Consider the following 25,307-nt stretch of genomic DNA (forward strand, 5'->3'; position numbering starts at 1 on the left):
TTAACGCCTATATTTAGGTATACATAATTCGGGAAAAGTTCCTTCGGTAAATATAAAATTCCATCTTTACTTTTCTTATTGACTAATCTCCACCGCCAACAACCGAACGATATCTGGAATTTCTCCTGAGAGTGGAAATCGTATGACATGTAATACACATCTACAAAATACACGGTGTGAATAATTACTAACTCGAGGAAAAACGCAAGTGTGATGTATTCATTGAAACATACCGTACAGCGACTTCTTCGACTTTTTAAGTTCTACTGCTCAATATCCCGTCTACCAAGATACGCGTAATATCCGCCTGCTATATAAGTACGCCTTCTGAAAAACGATCGAATTGAACGAAACGCCGTTTGCTCAACCGTCGCACCTGCCGATCACCGAACAATCTATTTCGTCAGTAAATAGCTGTGCAGCGTCATTTTGCACCGCGGGTGAAATACAGACTTTAATCTATTCCAGCTTCGCGGGTCACGGATATAGATTCTCGTTTAAATCCCGCTGACTATTTTCACTGTTTACCATAACTAAAAAATGTAGGTCTCGGTAACCAGAAAATCCAGTATATGTTACTATTGTTTATTACTGTGATTAAACGCGTCGTATATTTTTCTGCAACTATTGGGATTGCTACTTCGCAACGCGTAATCTGGTGGGAAAAAAAACCAATACGACCAGGCTGACAGCTGACCGTTGACCGTATTTTTTCGCGTGTGGATGATAAAACAGATATTTTATTGATTACGTTTCATAAATTTATGTGACATGAGTAATTCGAAACCCCAAGAATTACGATTTGCCTACGTTAAAATTAAAACCTTAGGTTATGCGGTGATAAAATGGCGCCGACAACCAGGATCTGATGTCGTGAGGACATTTTTCATTTACGATAACTTGATTTTGTTGTAACGATAGATTAACGTTGTTATAGTTGTAGTGGATTAAACAAAGATTGCGGGAATCCAAGTATTGCAGAAAAAAGACATTCGTCATTCTACTTCTCCTTTGGAATCAGCGATGAGAGCAACAGGCGATTCGTTAGGGGTGCGTCCTCCGTACTGATATAAAAATAAACAAAAGTGAACCGCGTACTGCGCCGTCGATAAGATAGTTCTCAAAAAAATTCAGCGAGCGTGTTCGAACGTTTTGAACCGATCGTTAGAGTCTGCGCATGCCCAGACCGCCCGCCGCGTTACGACGAAGGTAGCAGTCTGCTCGACAGATAGAGAGAGACCTGCCTGCGAGAGCGAAGTTTGTTTAGTCCTCGCGCAACCGTCGAGGTATCACGTGGCGTGTGACGCCTGGTTCAGGGTGAAGCCGAGTTTTTATTTATTCCTGATTTGAAATCGCTGTCGCGTTCGCGTTTCGAACGGACCGGTGAAGAGGATCGTCGATATTTTTCAGCAGAGCGAGTGAGCAGCGTTGAGAATAAAGTCAAGACCTTCTCGTAAAGTAAAAAAACAAAAATAAGAAATAAAAATAAAGGAAGGCTTGACGCGTTTGAGAGGCCTTTATCGCACCTGACGCATCGACGCAGAAAAACAAAAGACAATAATACAAGATCGAGAATGGCCGACGCGGAATTGAGTAACCTTTTAAACAGGAGACAGAGGATCAACGAGGAACTCGAGGAGGGGAAAGAAGTCAAGAAGGAGTACAAATACGTGAACGTGTACACGGAATTCCACGAACTCTCGAGGCGCGAAATCAAGCAGTACGAGCAGACCTTCAACAGGTGAGTCAGAGTGCGTCGTGTCTCGAAACGCCGATTTGTTATTATTACATACATTGTTATTATTTCTACCGCGTCATTCCTTGCTAATCAGTCGATTCGCGGGTCTACAGTTACGGTTACGTTATAATTGCATAGTATTATATGACGCATTATTTCGACCGAAATCGCCCCACGTGAAACGTTTTCTAACAGGCAACTATTTGAATTTGTCATTATTCCCGCGCTGACGTCACGCGGCACCAGCCAATCTAGAGAAACGACGCAAGCGCTTCGAATTCGCTTGCCTTCGTGTCACATCTCAAATCGCCGTCACTTGCCTGGGATTCAACAAAAGTTCTCTAAAAGCTGCAAATCCAATGTACATAGCATAGTTTTTGTTCGCATAAAATTATCTCGTTTAAAATATATGTGCTTCATTGCGACTCTGAAATTGATTCTAACATTGTAATACTGTTTATAAAATGTATTAACTCCTCCTTGAATTTCGAAGCTGAAACAATTGAAAACAAAACATTTATATTTTCAATGATGCGCTATTTTTTCACATTGAAAAGACTTTCCGGCGCCTCGAAAATACGGTATCTTCAAGTTCATTGAAGGTCGTATAATAGTCCCAATAATGACAACGATATCGAATTCAAATACTCGATTGTAAAAATAATTAGTCTTACTCCACACGCGCGAATATTTCGTATAATACGAGAACCCGTGTGGGCGATGATAACGAACAAGAGTCGTGTGTTATATGCTTTGTTATACCTGTGCCTGTAGCTGTAACCCGAGTACAAGGTATCGGTATATAAAAGGTAAATAAAAAATAAACGACACTCCCGTATCTCGCAGAGCAGTAACACATTACGGAAGGTTTTGCCCGATTGAATAAACATTTGTACAAGGTAACGCACACCGGTAACTAAATACAACCGATTTCGCACGTGCTCACTTTTCCTTTGATCTCGATTCCTCGGAAGTCTATCCACCTTCAATATTGTGCAAACAAACGTGCCGTAACGAAATTCAAACGTCGATTACGAATCGTACGGTATTCCGAATTCGCGTAATCGCCTCGTCACAATTATACATCACAGTAGTAATCAGCGATACCTTGATCGCAAGCACAGATTAACACCCCAAGCGACAGTTTATAAATCGAGTATAAACTCCTGCCTGGTAAGTGATTAGTTTAAGGTGTATTTCTTATCTATTGATTGGAATTGTTGCAACGAAAGCAGGAACTAGGTGCGAAACGAGTAACGAATCGGATGCGTTTAAACGCGAATATACCGCATGAGTCACATCGGACTGTACAGGCTTCTGGTATAGAATACCAGGATGAAAACGAAGAAAAAATACCCGCAAAAACTGATACTCCGGAAACATGAGGACATTGAAAATATCTTTTGCGGTCGTGCGATGTATGTGGCAAACTGGAACTGGAAATCCGATCCATGTGGTTCGAGTATATTCACGTCGTCTTACAGGATCGCATGATTATACCTTACAAGTATCTCATATTCTCAGTTTATTTTCATTCCTCGATATTCTTCCGACGTGGTTCGTCCGTCAATTTTTTCCCCTGTGTTGTATAAATAAAACGGCGGATCTTTTCTGCAGCGCAATTGTTGATTGAAACACAATTTTGCATACGTACGTAATATTTGTCGGACAACAGAGCGTGAAACAGAAATTTTAATCTTCGAAGATGATTTCAGAGAATCGTCTCGACGATGCCAGCAATTAATATTTGACTTTCCGAATTTCTTAGCCGCTTATCAGTCGCGTTATATCACAATCATGTTTTGCAATTTGTGCAATGGGTACAAATTACAGTATTTTTTTAAATCTTTATTCCAATTCCACTCAATGCCGAAGGTCAATCCTTCTACTCTTTTACCGAGTGCTGAATACTTTTTGTTTTTCATACGTATTCCTTTTGAACATTATTTTGTAATAAATTTAGCGCTGCGTTGAATTGAATTCTGTACACATTCACACGTGTCTCCGTTACAATTAATCAGTTGATCAGATACTCGATCAAGCTGCGTAAATGTTATCTGCTTGAAAGCCTCTTCAATTATTTAAACCTATTCTAGAATATAATACATAAGAGCTAAATTAAATTGTAGTATACTAATTACATTTTTTCATATAATTTAACCAATGTCGAATAAATATGAGACCGAAGTTAATAACGTTGACGTAATTAAACATCAGGGAAAAAATCCTAATTTCTCAATATTAGAATGAATTTCAAGTGCAAGTTGGCCTTTCGTATCAAAAGCACGTTTTTTTGTTTTTTTGTTTTATTCGGATTTACTAAATTTCAGACATTGCTAAAGGTACAAAGTAACGATTTTTCCCAATCATACGTCGTTAAAGTAACGTTACTAACTTCATCTTCGCGAATGAACTTTGTTCACACAACACCTGTTTCTTCGCCTTCACTAAACGGATAACCGTAAAGGTCTCAAAGATAACGAATCGCTTAATTCTGCGATTTATTGCGTGCAGATTATTGCTTTAAATATTATCCCAAAGCTTAGCCGGGATCAGCGACGATGTTAATTAAATCAAGAATTTTGCTGATTATTCGTAAAAAAAAAAAAGCAAACAACTTTTTGTTTTTCAAATTTCTGCGGTGTCTTATTACGTTTCTTTTTTTACAATCCTGTAAACTGGAATTTATTTGTGTACATTATATACCAGCACGATATAAAAAATGGCAAACTCACGATCCTCTTTATCTTATCTGTAGAGTGAAGTTTCCAGCTTATCTCTTACAAAGCGAAAGATGAGGGGGGGGGGGGGGGGGGGAGCGGTGCTGCCTGTGATCTCAAACGTAGTGTTAAAAGAATGTAAAATAACGTTTACACAACGTATACGCACATTTTACATATAGGAGAATACGTGTATACAATGCAGAAGAAAATTCAGGTCAATTCGGCTCAACACACGTTCTCATGTAACGAAGAGAGTGAAGTTCGTCATAACTTGTTCACTTTTAGGAAAAATCATTACTTCGCGAATCTAGGATCGTCTGAAATCGAGTAATCTATTTTTAAAACGCAAAGTGTATTCAGATTTTTTAAATTAAATTCCTTCCAACCGTTCTAAATTTTCAAACAGATAATTAATTTTAGTTTCAATATTCCGTTACATTAACGCTACTAACTTCAATATGGTACGTAACACTATCACATTATCGCGATAATGATGATTCCCACATAATTGTAGAAACTTGCAAATTCGGTAAAAATTATTGTAAATATTTCATCGATTATAATCTATCGTGCGAGTTTATTTCGAGATGATTTACATTATTTGATAAACATATTACGATTTTCTCTTCTCCCTTTTTTTTTTCTCACAGTGCAACATACCGTCAGAAGCAGTAACGTTATCGAGATGAGATCAAAATCAGATGGAAACTATACCTAATTAGATTGTTAGACTGTAGAAATCGATGAATAATCTATACGACGGTCCACTTTTATCCCGATTCACCGATTTTCGGCATTCTTCTTTGTTTTTTTTTCTGCTTTTTTCTCGGCCAAAGCTCCAAATTCTTGAGAAGGAGGGTGGAAGGAAGGCAAATTGTTTAACGGTGCGGCCCTGAATCGTACCTGCAGGATTGGTGGAACGTCCAACCTTTGCGCCGCATTGTCAGACCTCGGCGGCGTCGCCAGAGCCGCCCTACAACAGCCGGTTCAAAATACCGGCAAAGAAAAAGTGTGTGTAAAGGCGGACGAGAAAGAGAGAGAGAGAGAGAGAGAGAGGGAGAGAGAGAAAAAAAAGGTAAAAGCTTGGAAAAAGGGATAAAAAAAAAAAAAAAACATCTTGGCGAGACTTGAGACGCTGCCCGGAGTCCATCTTCTTCTCTCCTTCTCTCTTTTTTTCTCTCTCTCTCTCTCTCTCTCTCTCTCTCACTCTCTTTCCTTCTCTGTTAAGAGACCTCGGAGAAAATATGATCACTGCTGGAGAGTATCTCGCTTATTTTCGTTTCACGTTACTATTTATACCTGATTTTTCTCGACGTCGGTATAGATTGCAACCTTTCAAATTGGCGGAACATTTTTTGGAACATTTTCACTTGTGGAACGGTTACCAATTTCTCAATATCAGGTTTGGCTCGAGTTGATAAAATCCCACCGAATTCTACAACTTTTATCAATACACATATATATATATATATATATATATATATTAGGGTGGGTCAAAATAATCGACTATTTTTTTTTCCACTTTGTACTCCGAAAACTTGGTTGGTAGAGACCTCAAAAACATCCTCTCCAAGTATGAGCTCTTAATTTTAATAGGAAGGTCCTCCGCCTCTCGGTATCTCCTATTTGTAAAAAAAAAAAATTCGTCTTATATTTTCGTAGGAAATTGAATTCTCTAAAAAAAAAGGTCTCTTACAATTTTTTTGCATACCTCACTGTTCAGAAGTTATTGATGGTTAAAGTTTGATCATTTTAAGGTAAATGTCTTTTTTTTTTTATGAATTTTATAACTCTTCAAAAAAAAAAAGTCATTATAATACGCGCAACTCGTGATTGTGTCGGAAATTTACTGCTCTACAATAACGGTCTCTTGTGATTAGTCGATTAAATTAACTTCGTTCAGAAGATATTCACCGTCAAACTTGAAATGCACACTATTTTTAACAGTTTTTTTTTTTTTTTTAATAATTCGAACAATTTCAATTTAATTCATGAGTTTCGGGAAAATTTTAACAATTTATTGCAGAGCAGTAAATGATAACGTAACTAACTTCAATATGATCTATTGAAACATTATACTTGTTACAATCTCCTTTCGGAATTGAATTCGCTGTACAATCCACGTCAAGAATCGTGGCGCAATTTTCATTGGCCCGATAAATATTTACGGTGAAAAATTCACAACGGGCTGCATTTATTACGCAACGTGTGTGTTTCGTACATGTATATAATAATAATAACAATAATAACAATAAATTACCATTGTACGCAATATACCGGGGTCTATCATAGCACTGGGTCACGAACTCTCTGACCCTTTGAGCTTAACCACCATTTCCTTCTTCTTCATTGCGATTGAAAACAATTTTTATTTTTTTTTTTCATAATATTAATCATCACCGTCGTCATTCATTTGTTGTAACATGTAACTCTGCGTGTTTCGTTCGTCATGTTCGTTCGGCTTGTTGAACCGTTGCTGACGGACCGTTTGATCGTTTTGAACTCCGACCCTCCGGCCACGTAGCTAAACAACTCGTAAAGTCAATGTCAATTGTCGATAATAGACAGTCAACAAAGGATTTTCCTTCCTTTTATTGTTTTCTCTCACATCTTAAATATTGTTCGTTTCTGATTCCTTGCTGTGTACGAAGAGTGAGAATAATTTATATTTATCGCAGCGTGGCGAGCGAAGTTTTGCATTTTATCTTTCTGTCCGCGGTCAGCATGGTTTCGTTATCTCCGGCAGTGTTATTTCGACCTTAAAAATAGCTTTATATACTGACACAAGATAATTTTCTCCACGCCCTTGTATAATGTATATAACAACCAGGAAGCTGTTTCGCCGCGATGACGACTCGACTCGTTCTCAAAGCTTGCAACTTCTGCGACACGTGTCGCGATTTTCTTAGTAACAATTGACCGAACGTGTCAGTGTTAATATTTCAACCACGTTTTATCTCAATCCAAACCGACCAGTATCCGTTGAATTAATTTCAGGCGTATAAAAATTACCGCCAATATTTATTTCTTGCATAAATCCGTAATCGTGTCGTATAAAAATATAGAGTCTCGGCTTCACTCCATATTGCATAATTACATCGACACGGATATTGGTTGTGGTTATTTTATCGCCACTTCACTCCCGGCGGTTCAATCTCAAAATAACTGTGCTAAAAGGGAAATAAAATAACCGAGGAATAGTCGGCAAAGCTCTGCAATAATCATCGATGAATAACGAAAACGCCTTTCGTGTTAAAAATTCACGCCAACCGCCATCGATTTCACAATTTTATCACAACCGACTCTGGAAGCTCGGTATCAACCACGATCACGTTGTAAATTTCAATATCAATCTCAACAATTAACGAGCGTGATATCATGGCGCCTAGTCGTAACAGTCAAACTGATTGAGCAAGTCTGCGTTTATACGGGTCAATTAAACAGAGCTTTACGTCTACCCAAATAAGTGACGAACATGGTCAGCCTTTGGCTCGCTTCTATCCTTTTACGATTGCGTTTTCTTGTCTTTTTTTTTCATTTTTTTTCCATTTTTTTTACTTTCAACATTAACGATCACGATGATAACATATTTAACGAAGGTACATTTCAACGAAGAAAAAAACTATGCGAATCGCTTGTTACGTTTGAGTTGTTTTGCCTCTTAATTCGATTCGTTTTTTATTATTTTATTTCTTATTTTTTTATTCGTTCGCGCTTTCCTGTTGTTGAAAAATTTTGAATAGCTTTTTTCCTACGCGTCGTTTTATCTCGATCGGTACGCGAGCGAAGAGAGTACGGTTACGTTTCAAAGGAAAGAAAGAACGAAGAAGCTCTTTAGTGAGACGAGTTACTCGACGTTATTCAGCAACGGGCTGGGCTGGTGAAGAGTTGTTATCATGGTCCGTGTAACGTTACATCAAGCTTTTGACAATATTCTTCTGCTTCTCTTTTGTAATATTCATTACACTTCGGAGAAGCTGACACTTTGACGATAGCCTAAAAATAAGCACCTAAATCAACCTCACCGTGCTTTTTCAATCTTTATACTACCAGGCACGTTTCGTCGCTCTTTTGTATAACATTGTTATATTTTCAAGCACTTTCAAACTTGTTTGTTAGTGAATTGAAACGTGCGAGGTAAAGTCACGAATTGTACGTAAACGAATTTCAGCTCAGAGGATTAAGAATGCCAGAAACGGATTTCCTTCGATTGAAAAAAAATTACACTCGGTGAAGAATTTGCTCAGTATGCTTCATCGCGTGATTCGAAAACCTGCAACACTCGGAGTAACGAGAAAACAACTCCAACCGGTCGTATTTCGATTAGTCAGATGTGCAAAAAATTTGAAACTCGTCAAGAATTCAAACCAAGTGAATTAAACTATCAAGAATTGCAAATATGCTCACATTTTTCATCCACACAGAGTGCAAAAAGTATTTCGAACAAAGTTGCCAACGTCACAGGTGACTCGAAGGCAAAATTAACATTCAAGAATGCGACCTTGAGCATACGAGTAAAGAAAAACGCCATGTTTCGGGTCAAGGTCGACACGGTCAAGCCGCTCGTTGAATATTATATGCCAATAGATTCATCTCTTCGCATAAATTTTCAGCGGTAGCAAATCGATCGGGCGATTAGTTAGACGAAGCTGTCTGAACTCAAAGACTTGCGAAAACGCCTCGGTAAAGTGAAATTATTTCTACGTGCTGTCTTCAGTTACAGTTGAATATACAATTGTTTACCAGGGCCTAAAGCTCCGTTTCTTTATCGTGTGCAACGTCGCTGCAACGTCTTGATTTAATAATATTAATCCGACGGCGGGTTTATCTTTGAGAGTTCTATAAGCGTGTACTCGGGTATCTTGCATCCTGAGTATTTAACGGTACGCGATAAGCTCTGTTCATTTAAACATTATCATCCATTACAGTACTCGCCTGTACATACTGTAAGGTATGTCGGGTACGTAGCTTCGAAAATCGCCACTTGAATATCAAATGCGCCAAGGCATGTATGTGTGTCTTGATTACTAATACGAATCCATGCGGACTACTTATTTCGGTCATCGGTCAGGTTATCGATTATTGAATTGTACAGACGGAAACTTGAACGCATACCAAAGAATCAAAGTAGAAGGTTACGCTTGGAGAATAAAACGATGTAACACACTCGCAATCAGTTATGGTGGTGAAATTTATTTCATGTACCAACCAGGTATGTAGGAAAGTAATTGATTCGAACCACTTTTAATATGGTGAACGATGAGACAGTGATTCAATCGAAACAGATAACGTTATGGAAGCGGTGTTTTTTCATACTAATTATATGCTTATCGTTGAATGATGATCGAGTTTTTAATCCCAAACTCACGTCTTACGTGCTCCAGGAATATGATTCTTTATAAATCCTATACTTTTCTATCCAAGATTCCTCGAGCATAACAGAATATGTACATTACAATACACTCGACTTCTAAACAGTCGGTTAATCTGCATGACGTTGTACGAATTTATCCTTTCTTCGAGTCAATTCAACGCAGACACGCGCGAGATTTTTGTACTTGGAGTATTTGGTCTATCTAATAAGTTTTATAGAAAATTCTGTTTTAGGCTGTCAGCTAAGGTGATAGAGACCAACGTTTTCGTGTGACTTCCGTTACAGTCGACCAAAACTCCATTCGCTCTTTATAAAAGGCATGTTCCATTCCCAGTGATACCTCGTATTCATTTCCTATCCTAAGATAGTTGCCCTCTGTTGCAGAGAATGGGGCCCACGGTGTCCCGTTTAAAGCCGGGGAAGTTGGTGTTCTGAAAAACGATTATCCATTGTCAGAGATTTCGCATAGCTCGCAGAATATTTTTTTGAATCGTGTCGCTAGTATCGAAAACCGTTACCCGTCGATCGCAAAGGACGTCCACAACTGTACCATGATGTCCGTAACTTCCAAATCTCTTTTTGTAACGGTTCTGTTGTAAATGGCGGGTGAAAACTGCAACTCCGGGAAATATATGTAAAACGTATCATCACCGTGTCCCACACCCAAGCTTTTCGGATTGTCCTGGGAGAAAAAGATGTTGCTGAAAGTGCCCCGGTACTGCAGCGTGTAGAAATACTGCGGATTTTTCGCGACAGCGTGGTGCTGAAGAAGCGCGCTGTAGGCTGGATATCGAAAAAGAACGTCGCCGACGGCGTCCGTAACGTTTTGGAGTATCTGTCAGTGGGAAAAATCCATAAATCAAAAAGCTCCGCTTCTCAGCGCGCAGAATCCATGTTTTAAACCTGATTTTTCATTCGTAATTCACAGTATCTCACCAAACTTTCATTTCCACTTAGACCACCTGTCAAGTAGTACGACTTCACGGCATCGACGTAAGCAGCCCCTTTATCCGGTTGATAATCCAACGTTGCAGCTTGAGGTAGAACAGCATCGAAGTTCTCCAGAAAGCGGCGAAACAGTTCCTTGTCTTCGAAAAACTCTGCAACCATTCGAACGTAGCATAAGAATGTTTAACGAGTAATCGAAACAAAGTTGATTTGAATCAGCACATAAGTGGCTTGGGATTAGATAACCGAACCTTCTACGAAGGTTTTACGATCCCTCTGGTATTAACCCATGCACTCGCTTTGAAGCCGCCTGTAAAGTTCCCTAAAATCGGTCGAAATCCTCCGAAATAATGACAATCAGTCGAAGTCAGGTCATTACCTCAAGTTATTTCAAATCCTTTGTAATTACTTGGGTCTAGCGCACTTAGTGTAGCTGAAATTTATGGAGGGTAAAGGTAAGGAGGACTATCTCCGTGTACATGGTAGAAAGTGTCCGTAAAGTAGATGACAATTAAGATGACGTTTTTGCACTAAAAGTTCCACCAAACGCCAGAAATCAGATTGAACCCAATCAAACCCTGATTGCTGAGCACCAATCAGATTGTTTCCCTCATTGCTTATAAGCGCCATTCTTGTTGCGACGTCGACTTGATGAACCATTATTTCCTGCTTTTTGGTGGATACTTTTTCGACCTCTTGTGGTTCCCACCGTTATGTTACGAGGTCTGATGTTACTTGTGTGCAATAAACTTGCTGTAACGATCTTGGCTGCTCGGGCTTATCAAATCTTTGTCTAGTGAAACGCCACTCATTTTGACATTCCATCTGATCTGAACTTTGGCATTGAACCATCGTTACATGCGTTGTTGCGTTTGTGCACTACATAAGATAGAACACGCTGTCACCCTAATCTGAAATGCCCTTATAACTTCGACTGCTAATGATTCAAGGCTGCAGTTTACATTTGTTTAAGTAAGCAGAAGGTTGCAATAATATAATCACGAGGCGCTTCATACTGTTTGATAATTGAGTGATTAGGAAACCTTCTCGCTTGGCTGAAACGTCCGAAGGTCTTCCACACGAGTAAACAAGAGGGCAATATTGTTGAGACACTCACTAACGGTATAGAGAATCGCTTCATCTCGGACAACACCGGAAATCCAAGGCAAGTCCCGGATTTTCCCAGCCGCAAATATATTAGCCGTAGTGTCGGTAAATACCGCGCCTTCGATATTCGGCTCGTCAGTTGGGGCCCAAACAATTGCCGGCCATATATGCCAGCGAATGAAACGCGGTGCCGTAGCTATGATTTTGGCGAAGTCAATTTCTCGCAGGCACTTGACCAGAGCCGCTGACGTCTTGTTCGAGCAGCCGACGTACTCGCCAAGTTGGTAAGCCCGGCTCGAGTAACCAGATCTTGGTAATTGGGACCAGATACCGAGAGCCGATCCGCTCTGCGTTATATATTTGTGAAACAGTCCTGTTGGTAGGTAAAACAAAAAATGTATTCACTCGTCATGATACCGCAGCCAATACGGAAGTATCGACAAGTATGAGGATTATTCGAATAGTTGGACCAATATGCAGTCATAATGGACCAAAGAAGAAGATCAGGGATGAACAAGTCGATGTTAATCGCTATTACTGCATATGGTGTCTTACCAATGGTGAGGTCTGATAAGGTTAAAAGATGGACGCAGGCACCGCCCGAACTTGCACCGAACAGTGTGACTCGGTCCGGATCGCCACCAAAGTATCTTGCGTTATTCTGGACCCATTTAAGTGCGAGGATCTGGTCCTTGAGGCCCCAATTACCAGACGCGACTTCGTCACCGGTGCTCAAATATCCAAATGGACCGACTCGGTGACTCGGTAGAAAGAGAACTATGTTCGCATCGAGTAAATACTCTGGTCCGTACCTGTCGGATCTTGCGTTTCCGGAGGTGAAGGCTCCTCCGTAGATGTAAACCATCACTGGAAGTAGCGATGAATTATCACCCTTCGGGAGCTGTTTTTTGAACAGATTAACGGGTGCTTTAATTACGGACGCAACGTAGGTGAGACGCTTTGGAGAGGGGTCGTTCGCTAAATTGGAAAAGTGGTGAATTAACACAGTTGAAAATCAAGTTGTGGATCAAAGGAACTCGAACGATTTTATCATTCTTTGAAACAATAATGAGAAATCAATCGAGACGACTTGAGTCGTTGAAAATTAGTGCAACTCACTCAAAATCTCACGATGGTGGAAATCGTCGAATGGTTTCAATTCTTTAACCTTCTACTGATTTCTCCATTATCATGTGCTTTCGTCAACTTTCACTTCACCAAGTGATTTCCGTCGATTTCTTAGCCTTATAGAGATGATTGCCACTAACTTTTTATGATTTCCTATGATTCTATCCAATCCCAAATCACTGGGAAACAAATGATTGGAAATCAAAGATGACGTTGGGAATGAGTGAAAATGCACGAACCCAAGACAATGAATTGGAATCATTGATTCGATTTCTAAGTGATCGGCACCTGGATACGTTCAACTTACCTTCGGCGTGTAAGCGTTGATCCACAAACAGTCTTCCTTTCCCTTAACTTCGTTCCCCAGTAACTGGGGGCACATTTCCGAATCCAAGGTGGCATCGCGAGTCCCACTCCAGCCATCCGCAGGTACAGGATTCCGGAACCTGTCGTTTCAAAAGGTGTAGATCCACCGTCATTCGGTTGAACAAAAACGAGATGATCCGTCCATAATTTACCTGAGATCCCCAACCGGCGGTTGCGCGTACGGTATACCCAAAAATGCTGAAACCGTTCGATTGTGGATGGTCTTTCGAACCGTGCCCAGCAAGGTACCTTGAGGAATGTTCACTGTCTGACGAACGATGCTATTCGCCTGAGCAAGGCCAGCTGAATAATCGTTAATGTTTGTCGTTAATATCAGAATAGTCAGTAATGAATAATTCACCGGAATATGGAAAGCCATGTCGGTCCTCTGACTGACCAGAACAAAGTAACTACTGAAAGAATTCTAGATTCAATTCTGGATCGCCCTCCGGAAAGGGAGGGAGTGTTTAACGTAATCTAGACGCAAGACTTTTATCTCCATTGGCTCGTATTTCTCTTTGATAATGATAACCGAAAATAAAAACAAGAAAATGCATCTTGTCTCACCGATTTCGACACACAAACGCCAAATTCCATCGTTTCACAACATGTCGCAATGTCGGAAATCGACTCAGTGCTGAAAATATCTGCGGAAAAAGTGATCACCCGATAACAATGGACTCCAGATTCCATATAAAAATTTGCGTCTAAACCAGATAAACGAACCATTATACTCTGCTGTATACTTTCACCGTCTTATCATATCCAAGTAATTTCTTATCTCAACTTCAATTTCAACTAACCGTATATCAATAAATAAACAATAAATAATTGAACACGCTCACTTATAAAGCTGTGTAAATTACACCGCTTCATAAGCTTTGCAAAAAGAAAGTTATGTACTGGATAAAAAGTCGTTGCTATCCGTAGAAATGTGAGTTTATTTTCTGATAAATAATTCATTTTTTACGTTTTAACCGTCTCTCATACGATTACTTCAAATCGCGCAATCGTTACGGATATATCACGTAACGTGTATCGCTTATATGTAGTTGTAATCTCTCTGTTTGTCGGTCATTCCAAATTTATGGTTCGAGTCAATGCCTCCTACGTCGTTACGACGCACGCCGTGCACTGGTGCGTTTCGTTGGGCTATATAAAGCTCCGGCATATCATCCCCCCCGGGTATTTTGACACTGCTGCCGTATTTTCCAACAACAAGAACGAGCGGGTTGTTACAAAGAAGTTGAATAGCAGGACCGTGGGATTGATCGATTATTCGTTAACGATCGTATTTAATTGATAAAACAATAATACAGGTCTGCAAATAAAAAAGCTGCACGTGTTGCTTATACTTTTTCTTATGAATTCTCGCTCTCAGCGGAATCGGGAAAAATAATCAAAAAGTTCCATCACGTCTGGTTTTTTCGTGAGTTCGCGTTTGTAGTTTCATTTGGAGTGAAATTCCCATTCAATTCGAAATCTGGTATCCAGCTTCTTGTTTCCAAAAATCCTGCACAAAATTCATTTCTTACTTCCATTTAATACGGATTAGAGTTAGACTCAGGAATAAATACAAACAGGGAAACATAAAATTGAGAGTGGATACATGTTCGAAGAAGTATCAAAGAGAAGGAGAAAAGGTTTCATAGGTGAAAAGAATGAACACGGAATGTCAAGTACATTTCATAAAGAAACATTGTTTAGTTCAATGTTTTTTTCATTACTGTTGTGCTTTTTTTTTGTGCTCAAATACCTTGTATTTTGCAAAAATACTGTACGTAATGGAGGGAAATGGAATTCATTTTTGGATTCATGGATTCAGCACACACAAAAGCATAAAATTTACTAAATACATCCCATGCAGCTGAAACAAATGTTTTTTTGCAGGGCCGCTTAATCGATTGTTCTGAAAACGATTAATCGAAACCTGTCAAATCATATGCGTGTGTAAAATTATATTTGCATATAAGATTACCTGCAGCAGTTCAGCCTCTATTTCACATTTCGTTATACTCGCGATAAAAACGAAAAAACAGACGCATGGTTCGAAGGCAGTAAAAATTGCAACCTCCAGAGCTGACTAGGCAATGACAAAGTGGCAATATGCAGAATACCTCGTATGCACACGTGCAGTGAATGCACTCGAGAAGTTGTTTGCCGGGAAATCAGGCAATTTGAATCGTGATTGCAATCAAGCTGAGAATTGATGGGAATGAGCAGAACGTTGAAAACTGCGCGGAAAATTTCACAGAATTATATTTTCCAGGAGAATAATCAAGCTGCAAACAAAATACTTGTCAATCGGAATTGTCGACAAGATAATTCAGTTTTCTTAAATATTTTATCGCTCTGCGGATGAAGAAAGCAGTTTATATCAATGCGCAACTGATTATGCTCAAAAATAAAATGAAGAAAAGGATCGAATTTCGATTCACGTATCTACAACACTTTTTTCCTACGTACAATGCGATGATTTAACAATCTATTGTCTGGATGGCAGGCTTTTAATATAACCTGAATTTTATACAATACCCATACACGTGAACTTTTTTAATTAAGCCGGAGGTTTTATCGAATTCTAATACATGGAGATGCATTCTGTCGTTTGTGTCCAATAAGTACAATTATATTCGTTATATTCAACACCTCGATAATTGAGCGCTAATTAGCTCTAGCTAAAATAGGTATTTTCGCAATTTCAGTGAATCAATTTTCGCACGAATATTTATTCAAGTGATAAATGAAAACGGTGATCCATTTATAATTACAAACCGTCTAAAATACCCGCTACCGAGATAAACAATTGATGTGGAATTATCCAGTGAAAATTGGCGTAAAAATTATCACGATATGAGTATTTTAAAATAGGTAATTATTTGAATTTCATGTGAAGATCTCTTTCGTTTCACTTCAATGTACCGTACTACGTTATATAAATTACACCTATGCTCGTTTGATTCTGGTACATATGTGAACATTTTAATTAATCATCCAACTCGATTCAACGGTGAAGAACTGAAGAAGAAACGTGAATCATAATTACACCTGCGCGTCTACCGGAAGAGATAATTATCGACTGAAGTAGTAATTAATAAATAATACGTGAACATTATATGGTTTTACAAGCCGCTAGACAGACCTGAAATCATTACAGATGTTAACACAGCCGTCTAATTAACGTTCGGCAAAAAATTACGGCGAAAGTGTGCAGGAAGTTATAAAATCTTCATATTCACGGTTCATAAGTTTTCAGGCATAAGTATATAGACCAATTTTTTCTACAGGCGAGTGAGGAAAGTGAGTGTGTTATTTTCTTTAACGATACCCGTTACACTTGTAGAGTTCCTTTCGATTTCGCACAGCTTACAAATTGGCGATCTATCTAAGAGTTAGACTTTTGACAAAACGTTTGACTTTTACGCTTTCCATTTAATCCGTACTTCTGTCTTCTTTGGTTTTTCCATTCTTATCGTGGAGCTCAAAGCCGTTTGATAACCTGAATTGTACGATCCGGTCGGTGTTGGAAATCAAACGAGCATTACGCACGATCGAAGGCTGCTCGCCTTGACCGAATTCTAAGAGACTTAAGTCGTGTATCCATTTGCGTTTTCTGACGTCTACGTACACAACATGCTCTCATATCGGTTTGGAACTAACAATTCACGAGCTGAAAGCTTTGAAGCGAATGCCATTGTAAACAATTATCTCAACGCGCAGACCCCAGATGCAAATCGTTGACGAATCAATATGTGTGTGTAATTTACATGCGCATGATGTAACGCATGCAGTGCATGGATCGCATTGTGAGTGAAACCAAATGCACAGTTCCATTGACCTTTTTCCTACCCGACTCATGTGTTACGGATACAAAATTCAATATATCGTGAAAATGCACGGTTACTGTGGGATTTATCTGGAGCGTAATTCTGTAATCATCTCTTCGTGTTAAAACGGCTGAAATAAAGTGTAAAATACTTTTTTTTACTGTCTGATAATACACTGAGAGAAATTTTTAGTTCCGGTTACCGCTCAGTCCTTAACTATTTTCATTTTTTACCACAATCGAAAGATATTGTTCTAGATACCAAATGAAAATTAGTTTTCTAGCTGTTACCGGAAAGTTAGCTGTTGCTATATTTTCTTGCAACTGTTGCGAAAATTTAATGCTTGTGCAAGAATAAATTGACGTTGAAGCCTTGTTTGGCTAAAAAAGTAGAGTCAACCTCAGAAACTGATTTCGCGTTGCAATTACAAATTATATATAAATATAAATTTTATTGGAGAGAGGCAGAAACCGGAATTGGATAGAAACCTAGAAAGTCTGAAAATTTTTTACGAAATATTTCATATTTGATTAAAAGATCGAAATTATCTGAATCGGACGATATAAATTCGAATGGGAATAAATGAAGCGTGATTTATCACTCGTATTTTGCCGATAGCCTGCTGGAATTCGATAAACGATAAATAGCCATTCAATTAACGAAGTGATAAATTTAACAATTTGAAAGCAAAAGAACTCAAATGACTGAAATATTCCAAAAAATTGATATCCCTTGATTTCGAATGATTTCCCAGCGTTTTATTGATTACCAGTGACAATATTTGTAATTTTCTGTGATTCTGCCTGATCTGGAAATGATTGATAGACGCCTAAAAATGATTGGAAATCATTGGAAATCCGCGTGGTTAGCATTGGAAACGAATGGTAATCGCATTACAAGGTAGAAATCAATACAAATCACTCGAAATCAATGTCAATGAATCGTAAGCATTTCAATACATCGCTGCGAATATTCTATGATATATTTTTCCCTGTCTAATCTTATTGTCAGTAGAACCTTTTTCGGCGTCGCCTCCTTGGCAGCCGAGGCTGAAAACAATCCGCAGACTAGAAGGCAGACGGATCGACTGACATAAGTTTATGCGAGAGAACAAGAACAAGATGAGAAGAAAAAAAAAGGGAGTAAAAAAATACACGATTCGTATCCCGAAAGTGGAATTCTGCATAGACCCAATTTTATGGAATGTATAAAAAGTTCAATTTGGAATTTTCTTACCGTTTCTTCAGTCCGTGAAGAATAAAAAAATATTATCAGTTCAATGTCAGAATATTCGAGGTTACCGTTTTCACGATTTTTGTGTTCAGCTTTCTCCGAACTTTGGAGCACGCTCAAATCGGCTGATGATCATCCGAGCGATCATTTGTCACGATAATGTCCTCAAGTTTTACTTCTTCCAAAAAAATGATGACCGTCGAAAATTGCTTTGGTATTAAATTCCTGCGAACGGTTCATTTCTCGAAGAAACTGACGGTGTGATTCTCTTAAAACCGTGTAACTTTTGCCTGAAATCTTCTTTTCTTTTTTTTTTTTTTAACAAAACCACTATAATTTTGGAAACCTATTCTAATACCTACGAATGGTTCGAAATTGGTTACCCGATGCAGTAAAATAATACGGATTCTGAGAACTTTGGACAGTCGTCGGATGCCTTGCATCTATGTACCGAGTTGAAATAGTCCATAAAATTTTGAAAAAAAATTGAAAGCTTACACGGTACACAGTTAATACTTAAAACCTGGGTCCAGTTGCATGTATGTCTAGACGGTGAAAGTAAACAGTCAAATATGTATAAACGATGACGCGTCGAACCTAAATCCTAACATTATGGGTCTGTACGATTCTGTAAAGGTGTAGGATGTACAACGCCTGGTGAAGAGATTTCGACTTTTGTTACACCCAAAATACGTGACAAACCATAACTCGTGTCGTAAATTATTTCTACACCCGTTGACCCGTCGTTCTTATCGTTAGCCCGCAAAAGGTGGATACCAAACGAGCGTCTTTGGCTCCACATCCTGCGGAGATATTTAATCTTTTACGAACCGAATCTGCAACGAAACAAGAATAAAACGAAGCCTAGCTCGGTAAAGAATAAAAGAGGAACGAAACCGGGGTCAGGAAAAAAGGAAGAGGGGAAAGAAAAGAACGAAATATACGCGAGGATCGCATGCGGAGGAGTTGAAATATCGTCGCGTAATGTCAAGGTTCACGAATTCTCAAGGAAATAAAACGCCATCATATTATCAAAGATATATCTACGCGAATAATGTAAACGAATAGTGAGTCAGCCAAAAGTATAAAAAATCCAGTTATTTCGAATTCCAATTTCAATATCCGCTGCGTGCAATTTTATATTTTTATTTCCATCCGCATCAGCTTTGCTGAGACAAAATTTCAACGGCATTAACCGTGAGATTTTTCTCTTCATCTCATTTCTAGTCTGCTTGATTCTTCGTTGTCTTGATTCATCGCCGACTAAAAGGCTTGAGACAACTTTGCCCTTTATATTGGCTCGATCGATCGGAACACTCGGGGTGTTCGTCACCCACGTGTGTATAAACATTGTGTACATATAACTGAACTAACCGCAATGCAGAGTGCATCTGGTCATTTTTATTACGCAACCCACTTGCGGTTACGACGTCACATCCTGCACAATGCGCAGTTTCAGTTTTTAGTTTTGGAAAAGATGCAGTAGTTCGTTTGTTTTTTCTTTATTTATTTATTTTTTTTTCTCAATTTTTTTAGCACCGAACGTATGACGATGGAAAAATATAAAAAAAGAAATTTGTACTTGATTAAAGAAAACGAACAAACTTGAATAACGTATCGTGTAGTATTTAAAGAAATTCCTCACGATGAAATTGATATTCTACAATTGCATGGCACGTACCTTCAGGTTAAGAGAAATTCTAAACGTTCATCGAGAAAGTTTAACCAGGTATAATATATAGCTGGGAATGTAAAGTTCGATCGATCTCACGCAATTTTATTGTCGTAGTATTTGTACATTTCTGCGATTTCTAACGATTCTTTTCATTACGATGGTTCTACGCTCTGTAATTTTTTGGACGGAAAACGAAATTTCTATTTTTCGATCCCGTCTTCGAGTCAAAGAAACAATTTTTAACAGCATGTAGAAAATTACCGCGTTACGTGAGTAGATTATTTTTCATGTATTAAAAGATTAACTGTACTGGAATAGAATCGACAATTACGGGCATTTTATCCTTGTCGGAAGAATGAACCATTACTCACGACAAATATGCTTGAACTTGCAATTTTTAATGCTGTAGCGTGTGTATAGTAAATTTATAGTGACATCGCACGAGCGTGTAACATTATACTTATAACGGTGCAGAAACTTATAATTATTCTGACTTTAGTCAGTGCAGTCGACTGAATGAAAATACGCGAACGCTGTGCCTCGGGGCCTGACGACGAAGCCTCGGGGCCTTATAAGGCGAAGTGAGTCCCGACTTTGATATCCGATCTTCGCTAGTGTACCTCTCCGTAATTGAAAAACTTTGGTAAAAAAAAAAAAGCAAAAACACGTTGCGACTGTTTATTTAAATCGCTGCTGCAGTTGTTGCACATCTGCGATTGGAAAAATTGTTTTTTCATATCTCATATGGAATTTTATTCAATCATAAAGACGATGGAATAGAATGTTTAACATCGCTCTCTTTGGGAAGAGTGTGTAAACGTTACCGAGAGTGAAAATCGATTAGGTTTATTTATAGACGATTCGCAAATAGGCGAGCTTGCAACGGACGAAAAGATTCTGCCACCGTTCAGCGAGCTTTCAACTTTGCGCCAAAGTGGAGACTGCATGCGGTTGAAGGTAATCGATTTCTAGAAGGCTGCTTCCTCCGTTTCCGATGCACTGTAATTTCCAGCAGGCCAACCGCCTAATCGGATATTATTGCTTCGATGCCAGCTTATCGGTATTTGCAGAAAAACAACTTCCGCATGGATTGATTTTTCGATCGATAGTTTACTACGCGGGGTTTATAGGTGTTCAGTTATACGGGATGCAGTTCGACGTATTTTTTGGTCGTTTACTTATTCTTCGATGAATGTCAAATCGAGCTATGTTATTTTCTGATCCGGATATGGTTCTACGAATATTAATCGAATCACATTTGTATATACATATATTTTGGGAGTGAATTCCTAACGACCGCACGGTTCGTCGTAATGCGCATGCGCATCAAATTTTAGCAGACGACGGACCATGCAGTCGTTAAGAATTCACTCGGTATCTTCGGAATAAAGCGATTGACACAAATATTCGTCGATTCGTCAACTCCTTTGTACTTGTTATTTTTTATTTATATTCATTAATTGTCTTTTCTTTCAAGATTTGACGACGGCCGCGACGGTTTCCTTGATCTCGCTGAACTCAAACGGATGATGGAAGTTCTCGGGGCTCCGCAGACTCATCTTGGCCTGAAAGCCATGATTCAGGAGGTAGACGAGGATCGTGACAGCCGAATCTCTTTCCGAGAGGTAAGAGAAAATCACTCCAACCGTTATTGCAATTTTCGCTGCAAAATTAACGATTCAACTTTAGAGAAAATAATGGAATTTTTTCGGTAAAAGACTGAGGTGCAGCTGAAATTGAAATCCTGATCGACGATCAATTTCGATCGATTTCGACCCTAGCGAAAACATTCATTTTGGAAGAAACAATAATTACTTCATTTCAATTTAATTAACCGAATGAAATGCGATCACTTTCAGCAAAGCTTAAACATTAACTCGCCGAATGGTTTGATTATAAATTTCTTCGATGTAAAAAAAATCGCGCATTAGAGTAGTTAATTAAAACATTTTAGAGCTTGTGTAATATAAAAAAATAAATAAATGAACTAAAGAATTCCTTCGCGTAACACTGAATTCAACGCGTTCGGTAATGCGCAGTTCCTTGAAATTTCGCTCCTTCAATTCTCCTTGGTTACACAGTTACAAGATGAATAATATACACGGAAGCTTTCGAGTCAGTGAGCATCAACTAACCGTGCCGGAGATTCGCCAGTGGCTCTAAGTTAGTATAATTAACAATCTAGGCAGGAAAGACACTGCGTATTTATCCACGGCCAAAGAGAACATGAAAAATAAAATATATATAGCGACTGAAATTCCCGCAAGCCCGGTTTTTAATTAATCACTTATTATCGTTGGTCTCGTCGAGTGCCATTCGACAAAAGGGCCGTCTCGTCGAAACAATGAATCCAGTCAATTCTCCGCGGTTATTTTACCTGAGGCTGACTAATCCTCGATGCATTCATCGTGAAACTGCCTTTTAGCGAAGCTGTGTCAGCTGTGAATCACCGAAACGTACAAAAGTGATGAAAAATTCATTATCATTATTCGTGACTAATTCGCGAACAGAAAATCTGCGCATCACCCGTATTAATTCCGAACCTACGTCCGGCAATGAGAAATAAAAGAAGAGAAAAAGCGATCTCAGAATTGCAGACACGCAATCATTTTCCAAATTTCGTTCTACCAAATTTTTACCAACACTCGGAGTTTGGGTGTTATTTGAATCTTCTATCGCATTATTTGAAAAATGAATTGTATGTTTGGGTGATATTGTAGCGGAAAGATGAAAAAGTGATCCCCGTAATAAATTTGCTATTCGTTAATTAAAAAAACGGCTTACTCAGCTTTTACGTCCAACAATAAGTGTTGTTTGATCATCGTTTTTTCACGTTTATAACTTTTCAGTTTCTCCTAATATACCGAAAAGCTCGAGCCGGTGAGCTGGACCAGGGATCCGGGCTGGGACAACTTGCAAGACTGACGGAAGTCGACGTTGACGAAGTGGGCGTAAACGGTGCGAAAAACTTCTTCGAAGCCAAGGTGTGCATTGGATAAGAATCGCTTGACTATTCTGTTATCAGTCATTTTAGCTTTCTTCATTGAACTTGTTTTGAATTTGTTGATTCTTGCATCATTAAATTTCGTCTAATTATACATGAGAATATCTGGTGCATAATCGATCGTTATTAAATCTAGATCGACGAGTTACGCAAAGCCAATAAATTTGAAGATGAGATCCGGATGGAGCAAGAGGACCGTAAACGCGAGGAAGAAGAAAAAGCTGCCAGACGCGCACAATTTCGTGAAAAGGCTGCCCTCTTTGGTAATAATTGAGATAAGAAACTGGAAGAAAATGAGAGAGGAGAAGAGGAGAGTAACGAAACAACAACATGTATGCTGTAAAAGTTGTGAAGAAAAAAAAAACAGAGCTCCGGAGTCAAAGTATGCGATATAGTTTTGTAAAATTTCGATGTATTGTAAAATTTTGATAATTGTTTGTTGATATGAAGCTAGGTGTTATATAATTATTGAACGCGTTTATAAATATGTTATATGTAGAATGCGTATAATTGAAGTTATCTATCAGACATCTTTGCGGTTATGTTAAAGGTAAAAGGTATATGACAACTTGCAACTTGCTCAAAACAAGAGAACGAATATATTATAATGTATAGATAGATAGATAGATAGATGTATAGGTAGATAACTTCAAGTAAGATCGTAATAGTCAATCTTCGTCAGGAAACAAAGAAAAAATGTTAGAAAAAATTATATTACATATGTAATAATACTTTATCGCATGTATATTGTATTGCATAGTTTTATGCGAATTGACATCAGCGGGAAATTCGCTACGAAATATTGCATTGTATTATCGTCGCTATGTGTATAATAATTTAGACGAGGTTGATTATCCAATTTGAAATCTTTTCTGTAGGCTGACGCGATTGTGAAAAGGAAGGAAAAAAAGCTTCGTCATGATTTAGTATAAATTACGTTGCATTTATTTTAGTAAATAGAAAGAATTATTATAGTTGAAGAAAAGAAAGTTGCCCAGAATTCAACGTTAGAAAGCAAACGACTGATATAGTTATTATACATACATACCATACACATAATACACATGTTCTGGTAGATTTTTAAGATCGTCATATATATAATTCACCCTCGCGAGTTACATGGAATTTTAAAATTAATGTGAATGTTCAAGGCATGACGTGTTATAATGTAAATAAAATATTATTTAATACGTACTAATAATTGAATAACAATTATTTTCAGTTTTCAAATAATCATTATTTCAGTCAATGTATCAGTTATAAACGGCCAACCACTCCCATCAGCGTGATATTCCAGTATGCAAATGCAGTTTTCTCATTATTTTGAATTTAAATATAGTTGAAGAGCAAGATGTTTTCACGTTTCCTAATATCCTATATTCCATCCCAACTTCACATTTTCCCTGTCAATAATGGCGTCGTCATCAGAAAATGAAAATCAAGAGATTTTTATTCTTTAGGTTTCGTTAAAATCGTAATAAATGTAAATGTTGATAATCTGAAAATCTCGAAAATACCTAGTAAAAATGTCCCTTATATTTTAAGCAAATAAAAAAAGAAATGAGAAGTAGAAAATCGTTCGATTATGTGCCTTTTCACCCGTTACAGAATAATACGCCTGAAATCGCGGGTCACGGCAATCCGCAAACATCAGTCTGCATTCAGCAAAATGCGGAATTGATGATTGCGTTACCAGTTAACGTGTTTACGGTAATTAGTACACAAAGAGCAGATGTGTAACTCGACGAAAAAACGAATTAAAGAATATTGAAACAGTATGAAAATATTTAATGTGAGTTTTGTGTCTCGTTATCGTTCTTGTACCAACTTTACGAACTTTTCTGCGCGGGGTGATATTTTTAACGGTTAAGTGTCAACGACTTACAAACTCACTTTCACGAATATTCAATGAAAACTTACGAAGCTTCAATATTTCCTAACACATGTATAGAATTTTCATAATCTCACATTTTCTTTATTCAATTAGTATCAATTCGTCATTACTAATTACGTAACGTCATTGCAAATCTTTGCAATACCCAAAGCAATGGTAGATGTTCTCTGCATTATCCACTGCCTTCGCGACGCTTACCGACACTCTCATATTACCATCGGAAATTAGTTCTGAGAAACGTATTCTATGTCAAAGGATGGTAGTATTCCAGTGGTATGAAAACGTCTTTG

General features: G+C 38.3%; 2 protein-coding genes across 2 annotated transcripts; one reads left to right on the forward strand and one right to left on the reverse strand.

The window, feature by feature from the left end:
* Window positions 1–1,239: 1,239 nt before the first annotated feature.
* LOC124188084 (EF-hand domain-containing protein D2 homolog) lies at window positions 1,240–23,813 on the forward strand. The gene is made up of 4 exons (XM_046580437.1): window positions 1,240–1,741; window positions 21,597–21,744; window positions 22,969–23,103; window positions 23,260–23,813. The coding sequence occupies exons 1-4, from the start codon at window positions 1,575–1,577 to the stop codon at window positions 23,395–23,397; spliced, it is 588 nt and encodes a 195-aa protein (XP_046436393.1). The 5' UTR covers window positions 1,240–1,574; the 3' UTR covers window positions 23,398–23,813.
* Window positions 9,643–13,956, reverse strand: LOC124188061 (venom carboxylesterase-6-like). The gene is made up of 7 exons (XM_046580358.1): window positions 13,537–13,956; window positions 13,326–13,464; window positions 12,446–12,791; window positions 11,901–12,263; window positions 10,772–10,935; window positions 10,354–10,670; window positions 9,643–10,266 (listed from the first exon to the last, which is right to left on the reverse strand). The coding sequence occupies exons 1-7, from the start codon at window positions 13,761–13,763 to the stop codon at window positions 10,077–10,079; spliced, it is 1,746 nt and encodes a 581-aa protein (XP_046436314.1). The 5' UTR covers window positions 13,764–13,956; the 3' UTR covers window positions 9,643–10,076.
* Window positions 23,814–25,307: the final 1,494 nt, after the last annotated feature.

This window comes from Neodiprion fabricii, chromosome 1, assembly GCF_021155785.1.
Source record: "Neodiprion fabricii isolate iyNeoFabr1 chromosome 1, iyNeoFabr1.1, whole genome shotgun sequence".
Taxonomy (NCBI): Eukaryota; Metazoa; Arthropoda; class Insecta; order Hymenoptera; family Diprionidae; genus Neodiprion; species Neodiprion fabricii.